The sequence below is a fragment of the Rhineura floridana genome, chromosome 11, assembly GCF_030035675.1.
Source record: "Rhineura floridana isolate rRhiFlo1 chromosome 11, rRhiFlo1.hap2, whole genome shotgun sequence".
Classification (NCBI taxonomy): Eukaryota; Metazoa; Chordata; class Lepidosauria; order Squamata; family Rhineuridae; genus Rhineura; species Rhineura floridana.
In genome coordinates this window covers 37,149,357-37,158,510 of record NC_084490.1, presented here as the reverse complement: position 1 = coordinate 37,158,510, position 9,154 = coordinate 37,149,357, and the positions used below count along the sequence as shown (strand labels likewise).

Below are 9,154 nucleotides of genomic sequence, written 5' to 3'. Positions count from 1 at the left end.
GCTGCAATTCAGTGCCCACTTAGCTGGAAAGAAGCCTCATTGAACCCATCAGGGCCTACTTGTGAGTCAACACATATAGGGACTGTGCTGTTAGGTGCACATATCTAAATCCCACCTCCTTTGTGATGTTTAGCAAAACTTATATGTGTCCACCTGATATCACAAAGTTGTGCCCTTCCACTCCTGCCAACAACAGCCAGTACTCTTTCAGGAGGACATGGGTATATTGACTAATGTGTCAGGAGGACATGGGCATATTGATAAAGCAGGGCTGGCTGCACCATTGGGGAGAGTCAGGCAACTACCACTGGGTGGTGCAAACCCGGAGTGGCAGCAGGACTCCTGGCTCTTCCTACTGAGCCTCCTCCTGACCATTACAATCCTTTGGAGCCAGGGCACTCCTGCAAGTAGCAAAGTTTGCTTCTTGCTGGCCTGGTTGATCTGTCTGTCTGTCTCCTAGTTGTTTTCTTCTCCCAATGCATCACAGACAAACCCATTAAGAAAAGTCCCTTCTTGAAAGATCCGGGCAGGGCAGGACATGCAATGTGAAAGGCAGCACATTTGTGTTTGCATTGCTCTGCTCACCACTGTTGAATTGTGAGATCTGTTTGAGCAAGCAGCAATCAGGCACCTGGTGGAGCAGTGAGCTCATGGTGTGCTATGCTCCATTTTGTGACCCCCTAAGTTAGCTTGCTACCTTCAGGTGCAGTGAGGCATGCTGCCCCATCTCCACGGTTAAAGTAAGATTCAGCTACCAGTCTGATCAGCTTCTTTACATGTATGTGGTGGGCATCTTGTCCCACTTGCCATGAATGCTTCAGCACAGGCACATGGCGGTGGCTGCTGAAGCATTCACAGCAAGCAGAGTGGGCAGGCATGGCGGGCAGCTGAAACAAGTGAACCGCAGAGTGAATGCTTCAGCTACCTAGTTTGGTGGTGGCGGCAGCAGCAGGCAAAGGGGGATGGGAGGTGAACTGTAGCTGAGCTGGGCTCACGGCTGGGGGAAGGAAGGAAGGAAGGAAGGAAGGACAAGCCATGCTGGGCTCAAGGCTGAGGGCAGGGGGGAAGACTACTCAATGGCTCATGTGGCAGTGGCAGCAACGGTAGCAGCAGCCTACAAGGCAGCGACAGCCTCAGTAGGAGTCCTGTAAGCAGCCTAGGGGGGCAGCAGCTTTGCTCCAGGCCAGGGAGGGGGGAGGCTGATAAGTGGATGAGGCTGAGGCAGCAGTGATGGAGGCAGCAGCCTGGGCACATGAGAAGCTGGTAAGGTTTCTGAGTGCCTGGGGGAGGGAAGCAGTTTGTGACTGCTTGTGTGGTGTGTGTGTGTGTGTGTGGTATGTGTGTGTGTGTATGTGTGTGTGTGTGTGTGTGTGTGTGTGTGAGAGAGAGAGAGAGAGAGAGAGAGAGAGAGAGTCTCTGTGTGTGTTTGGAGGTGACTGGTCTGTGTGTTTCCATGTGTGTCTTGTGCCCGTGTTTGTGTTCGGGGGTGCCTGGTGTGTGTGTGTGTGTGTGTTTGGGGATGGGGGTTGGCAAGGAAAGTGAGCAAGGGGACACTGCATCCCCATTGTGTGTGTGTGTGTTCATGTGTGCGTGTGTGTATATATATATTTAAGGAAAACAAGCAAACAAAAGGGAGGGAACACCCCCAAAACAACCCAATGAGGACTGAGTGTGCTCAGAAGCCACGGAGCACACTTTGCCTGCCAAAATTCTCTGTGTTTTCAGAATCAGGGCACATAATATTGGTAAGTTAGCCCAATCATAATGCTAACAAAGAAGTGTTTTCTTCATTATCCTGTAACTTTTACACCAACTCCCCCCCTTAATATTTTATCCAAAGTTGAATTGAATTGATGCCAGTGACTGAGTGTTTAAAGAGTCCATGTTCAGAGAAGAGTTCTGTGACTTTGGCTTCGAAGGCTGCAGAAGAGTCAATATTTGATATTTGGCAACATAGTCTGGAAATTTGTACTGGAGCATGATAAAAAGGAGGATGGTAACAGGAATCTCTCCACTAATCCATGCACATTAGAAAAAAAACCCCTAAATGGAAACAATCACGACTGGGTTTAGGCATTCACCTGAGCACGCAATGTGAAAAAGAAGGAACGGGGCAGAGGCACAAATGAAAGCCCCTAACGTTCTGGGTTTTCTAGATTCTGTGGTGAGGTGAACCCCTGAACACAGCTTAGTAATGTGTTCCAATTCATCAAATCTTGGAACTAGGCATTTCAGAACAGTAGTTTACTCAAAGCAGAAATCCCACTATTTCTACTCATCCCAAACTGAGATGCAAAGCAAACCCAACTTTTATAAAAGGCAGAAAGAAAAATCCAGTAGGGGACTTTGCAGTACATTATAGACAATATAGCTCTGTAACATTTTTACTTTTGAGTAATAGAATGGCGAAAGAGTCACCACATCCACATAGGAGGATGGTCTGAAAGGAGTGGAAAAAAGAAGGTAATGTGGCCTACTGAGTTATTCTGGGCCAGGGATGGGGAACCTTTTGGCCTCTAGATGTTGTTGGACTACAGCTCCCATCATCCTTAACCGTTTGTTATGCTAGCTGTGGATTTTGGGAGCTATACAACAACAACAACAACATCTGGAGGCCAAAAAGTTCCCCAATTGCTGCTCTAGACACAGACCTGAAGACAGAGAACACAACGGCTTCATCCTCCCTCTTATCACCTGCAGAGGTCTCCAGCTGAGGCTCAGAGTTTCTCCCTCAACTTTACCCTTTTGCCCTGTTCTGTGCCCAGCAGGATTTATGATCCAGGTATGGGAGGGAAGAAAGAACAGGGATCTCTAGGGAGGAAGAGTGAACTAGAAAGAGCTAGCACATGGGGAGGAACAATCACCAACTACTGCTTGTTTTCTAAAACCAATGGTTACAGTGCCTCCCAAAATTCAGCATGACTCACCACCACCTGACACACATATCCTTTAGCTCCAGTAAAATGAATTACAGCAAGGAAGAGTTTTCCTGAAAGACTTTACTCATTCTCAACAGTAGCATTCTCATGAGAGATTAGTATTATGGAAAAGTCAGATCCTTGTTTGCTTTGAATCAGAAAGTTGACAGGTAACAAAAAAGCAATCATCCAAAGGTGCTTGGGCATATTTGGACTTTATCTCCAGCATTCTTTCATTACAGAGCTAGAAAAAAAGAAGAGCGAATAATTATTTGGAGCACCAAATGAGAATATGTCTTCAGGTTAACCAGTAGAACATTTTAGAGAAGAAAATATATATCACCCTTGAATTTCTATTCCAAGGGCCAAGTCACACATTCTAGGTACAGCACATGCCTAATGAGTTTTAAGTAAGGCTGAGCCAATAGTTACCACGTGGCTATTAACAGATTGTGGACATCCAGAATTTGCATGGGGGTAAAATAAAGAATGAAGCGAAGAGAACACCAGGCAACCCCACTCCCACTTTTTCAAAATAGACATGTGCTCATTATCAGGAGTGAAAATTTTGTCTCAGGCTCTGATCAAACATTCTTGGGCATTGGTGCAATATAAAGAAGAGCAAAGGAAAAACAAGATTCTCCGTACTTCAGGCCCTCACACAAGATAGCTGCAGATTGCATCCCTCCTTAGGCATTGCCAGTATTAAATCAGTAAAACCTCTTCACATGAGCCATACTTCCACACCAGCTCACCTCAGACGGTCACTGCTCTCCTAAAGCAGCTCTAATCTGCTCGACCAGTTTTGGACCCTGAAAGAAAAGACAAACACTCTTTGATATTACTAGGCAAAGGGTGTCAGGTTCCCCATAGATCTCCACTTCATTGAATAATTTACTCATGGTTGTTCTAGGGGTTTATTATAAGTAATACAAAGAGTCATTTTTGCGCCCTGATGAAACTTAAAACTCTCCCCCCACACACATACATATATACAAAGAGCCTCCCACTAATTTTATTGGGAAAATGGCAATTATGGTTCTCTCTTTCTTGAGCACTGCCTACAATTTTTCTTCCTCAGTCGTCATTCTTCTACCTCAGCCCTAGAAGCCAGGGCCTTGCATTTCTGGACACATTGCCCCATCCTGCCCACATCCTTTACTATGCAGATGGGCACACTACTCATACACAAGTGGTTGTTTCTTTCTCTCTTCAAGAGGTGGCACACTCCCATTATGACTTAGTTCAGGAAGCAACATGAGGAGGATAGATGAGGACAGTAACTGGGGTTTGAATAGTGCTGCAAAGCATAGCAGAGGGGAGTTGTGGGAGAGTGTGGGAGGCACTTGGGATTCAGGCAGCACAACATATTGGGCTGACACTGTTGAACTCTGTTTCCTGTTATCTGACAGAAAAACCAATATGGCATCAAAGAGTCCAACAGGTGCTTTACAGTGCAATCCTAAACATGTCTACTCAGTGTGTGTGTGTGAATGTGAATGTGTGTGTCTGTCAGAAGATGATTTTCCAGGATCTTGCCTCCATTTCATTTCACTTCAGGATCTGCAGTTCTTTCTGGCCTTGCATGCCAACTGGAATAAAACAGAGTAACCACTAGCCATTTCCTGTTACGCTCTGTAGAATTCTAGATGAGGATACATAATTCACACACATTTTCATCCTTTTTTTTTAAAAGGAGCATATCTGGCTGGCCATCAATGACTGCTAAGCAGTTTACAGCTTAATAGCCGAGAAGGTTTTACAGGTTGGAGCTAATGTTTATTTTGAACTATTTATGCCTGACAAGATATGTATTAAAATGAATGATCTCCCACAATATTCCTATACAGGGGAAGAAATTGGATTAGTCCACATTTAAAGATAAAGCTACCTGATTCACTCTTTCAAAAACAATATTATTTATTTAGTTAGTTAGATAGTTATTATTTGATTTATATCCCGCCCTTCCTCCCAGCAGGAGCCCAGGGTGGCAGTATGTGAATGGAAACAGCATCCCTCCAAAATAACACAGAAAATGCATTATAATAGGGGAAATTGATTGCAAAAATATGTATGGAGAAATTCACACTAAAATATTGATGAATCTTCACTAGTGTTTAAGGTGTTGGACTACAACCTGGGAGACCAGGGTTCGAATCCCCACATAGCCATGAAGCTCACTGTGTGACCTTGGGCCAGTCACTGCCTCTCAGCCTCGTGAAAACCCTATTCATAGGGTCGCCATAAGTCGGAATCGACTTGAAGGCAGTACATTTACATTTTAAGAAAAGACAAACTGCCCCAGGTACTTGTCCTTTCAAAAAGCGTACCACTGTTGAAAAGCTGGTGCCAATTACTTGTTCAATTCTGAACAAAAGTGAAGGCTTACCAGGGGCACCTTGGTAACATACTGTACCTCTGTTGAAAAGCATTCCTCATGATTTTCAGTGTCACAGCATTTTGTCACCAAGCCAGTGAAATCTCCAATGGCACTTTGCAGTTGGTCACCTGTGATGTTGGGCTTCTGTTTTATCAACTCAATAAGGTGCCTGCAGTGAAAATAAAAGTGAGCTGTAAAACAGAATCATCTGTTTCTTGTGTCTCTCATGCCATTGAATCCAAGTTCTGCCTTCTTCTTGACTTCAGCAAGGTGGAGATTTTCAGAACTGTACTACGTGTAATTTCATATTATTTTCAACATGCACACACAGAGGAAATGAGCAAATAAGGGAACCTGATTACTGGTGGTAGGGCAGTATGTCAGCGGGGTTCCTGGATAGATACACTGCTGAAAATACTGCCAGGTACAGCTTTTCCTATTATTGTAGCCTGCCTGGAAATACAATCCCTTTTCTTAGCAATGGCACACATAAATCTGGATCTCAAAACTGTGAGGGGATAGAGAATCCAGGTGTATGTGGGGAGGAGAAGTAAAGCTTCAGCTTGGCCAGTTCTGTTGGGTCTCCCTCACTGAAACATGACATTAGGATGGTGGCACCAGGACCGGCACTTGCCTCTGCTCTCCCATCAGAGACGTTCAGCCTTTTTGAAACCTATCATAGCTACCACTGTTGAAAAAGTTGGGCAGAGGAGGTGGAAGCAAGCCAGGCCCAACCTCTTTCCTTCAGAGCTAGACCTCACAGTTGGACCATGATCATGGCCACCACTAGTCTACATGGTAATAATGGATATTCCATTGGCCAAGACTATCCTCTGGCAGAGATTGGCTGAGCTACCCTAATGTTGCAGGGCATGGCAGGGGGATAGCCTGTTCTGCTTAGGGCTGGGTTTCTATAGCCCAAAGGGCAGATCCCTTCATGGGCAACCTTCTGGAGCTTACATACCAATGATGGGTGGGCCAGAGTCAATGTGGGAGGAGTAACAGATGTAACATGTAAAGTAGGCTATATCCTTCCTATGCCAAAGTCCATGGTTTATACTTGTACTTGCACACACTGCTCTCCGTCGTCATCATCCATTCCAGTAAGCAAGATAAATGGTTACATTCCAAGAACACATTCCAGCCTGATAAAGGCACCTGAGGAGGGCACAGAGCAAGGCCAGTTAGGGGCGAGGCCAGGGGAGGGTGTGTGGCCCAGGGAGAGTACTGAGGTCTGGATAGTGAGGTCTAGCAGGCTGCCTTTGGCCTGCAGTACTGAGCTGTAGGAGAAATCCAGGAAAGGAGGAGGGGCAGGGGAGTGAGTCGACATCAGGCTAAAGAAAGCAAAGAGAGTTGAAATAGGTCAGCTTGTTGAGTGAGTAAGACAGAACCAGACAGAGGAAGTTGGCATCAAGAGACTGTGAAGAAAGGACAGGTCTTTGCAGTTAGGAACAAAGGCAAAGAAGACTAAAGTTCTGGCAGTGATTTGTTACAACCAACCAAATCCTAGGCTTGTTTCTTACACCTGCTTCTTTTGTTTCTGTTTATCTGGGTCAGCTGAGCACAGATCTGCATGTAAGGTGAACAGTTGAGGGTAAAATGGTTCAGGAACATAATCTGGATCTACTCCTAAATTCTTGATGCACTCATGACGAAATTCATAGGAATCTTCGCAGCATTTGTTTATTTGCTTGTTTAGTGGTTTAACTTCATGCAGCTGACATAGATCTCCCACCACAAAATCTAACTAGAGAGAGAGAGAGAATACATTGACCCTTGATGAACTGAAAAGTGAGCAAAACTACTTGTACACCACATAAATTACCCTCTTATAACATTTGAAGACATAGTTTTAATGAGATGCTAAAGGGTTGATCAACACAATAATGCAACATGTAATTAATTTATTTCAGTTTTATAAAATGACAATGCCAAATAAATGAAAGGGGAGAAAGACAGACAGCAATAGACACTGTCAAAATGATTACAAAAGTCTAATGAATCTGCACTGGCAATTATCGATCAAATCCAATAGTGAACAAACTTCCAACAACACACATTTAAAGTTCCACATTGTCAACCGATCCAGGAATGTGTGTTCAGCTTGTTCTGGATAGGGTAACAAACTTGGCCTTCCCAAGATGCATGTTTTCTGCCTATTATGCTTAAATTACTCCACTTAAGGAAAGGTGGGCATAGTCAATTAAAAACAAAGAGCACACCTAGAATTTTTCTAGAATATATTTCACCTCCCACTGTTTTATCTTGTGAAAACTGAGACACTCCTCATGTCCACTGGAGACTATTCTGCAGAATGTTTGTGTGTTATGTGCTTTCAAGTTGTTTACGACTTATGACTACCTTGTGAATCAGCAACCTCCAATAGCATCTGTCATAAACCACCCTGTTCAGATCTTGTAAGTTCAGTTTCCTCCCTGCTGAAACAAGATCAGCACAGCACATGTCTTGTATTTTTTATTTGGGCTGATTGCAGGCTTTGCCATCACTCACTGTATGCTCAGAGGCAAATGTTACCAAATTCTTCCAAGCTACACAGGAAGTGGATTGGACTGTGAAAGATCAACCCAAATTGTGTTTGCATTTTTACAAATTTGTAGGGCAGGACAATATCTCAGAGCGGAGGTCAGGCCTCCTTCTCCCCTGGTACATTCACTATAGCAGCTGAATTCCCCTGTTTTTAAAGTTCGATAGAAATATCTGTTGACTATATGTATGTTCTTGAACGGCAAGGTTTTTTTTTTTTACTATTAGTGAATTTATCTGCTTTTTAATCCAGGAGGTAAGAAATGGGATTCTGTGCAAGTTTTCTGAGAATGGATTGGTCATTTGCATGCTTATTGTGTTGAATCAGATTTACTCCTCTGAGTCATGCTTAGGATAGGTGAAACTGACCACAGGGAGATGGGGAGGGGAGGAAGAGGAAGGACGGGGTAGAGAAGGAGGAGGGAGGGGTGGAGGAAGAGCAAAGGGAAATAGGGGGATGGGAGAGGCTGGAGGGGAGGGGAGGAGAAGGGCAGGTTTGATCAGTAGCATTCTTATTTAGTTCAGTGGGATTTACTCCCATGCAATCATGCTTACGATAGGTGAAACTGACCATGGGAGTGAGGAGGAGGAGGGAGGGAGGGCTGGAGTGGGCAATGAAGGAGGAAGAAGGAAGAGGGAATGGGAGAAAGAGGGGAGGAGGAAGGGAGAGGAGATGGAAAGGAGGGAGGGAAAAGAGAGAGGAGGAATGGGAAAGAGAGGGGGAGGGAGGGAGAGGGAAAGGCAGGTCTGATCATTTGCATGCTTTTTGAGTTGAATGGGATTTCCTCCAGTGCGATCATGCTTGGAATAGGTAAAAATAACCATGGGGGAGGAGGAGGGGTGGGGACAGGAGAGGGAAGGAGGAAGGGAGGGGAAGAAGGGAAGGGGAAAAGGGGAGGGATTCAAAGGGGATGGGGCAAAGTAAGGAGGAGGGAATGGGCAAGATGGAGGGGATAGGAGGGAGGAGGAGGGGAGGGCAGGTTTGATAATTTCCATGCTTCTTGAGATCAGTGAGATTTACTTCTGTACAATGATGCTTAGGATAGGTGAAAAAACTTGCAGGAGGGGCAGGGAGGGGGTGTCCTGCCCAAACTTGAGGAACTCAGACTCGGACACGGCTGTAGTTTTTTCTTTTATTGAAGTAAGAGAAGGTTTCAGTTCAGTGAGCTTCATGAATCTACCTACTGCTTACTTAGAACTCAGTATCCCTCTCTAACTAGCTAGGCACAACTCGGTGGCAAAAAGAAGTTGACTCAGTAACTAAACTTCTCCCCTCACCCAGCTTGAGAGTATGGAGTATGTAAATAGTCAG

The 9,154-nt window shown here is 44.8% G+C and overlaps 1 protein-coding gene across 1 annotated transcript in view; it reads right to left on the bottom strand.

The window, feature by feature from the left end:
- Positions 1–2,981: 2,981 nt before the first annotated feature.
- LOC133366226 (albumin-like) overlaps positions 2,982–9,154 on the bottom strand; it is a 31,888-nt gene continuing 25,715 nt past the window's right edge. The window contains exons 12-15 of the mRNA XM_061589087.1: positions 6,822–7,045; positions 5,335–5,467; positions 3,674–3,730; positions 2,982–3,162 (exon numbers count right to left, since the gene is read on the bottom strand). Coding sequence (XP_061445071.1) covers positions 3,683–3,730; positions 5,335–5,467; positions 6,822–7,045 — 405 coding nt within the window. The 3' untranslated portion in view covers positions 2,982–3,162; positions 3,674–3,682. The remainder of the gene's footprint in view (positions 3,163–3,673; positions 3,731–5,334; positions 5,468–6,821; positions 7,046–9,154) is intronic.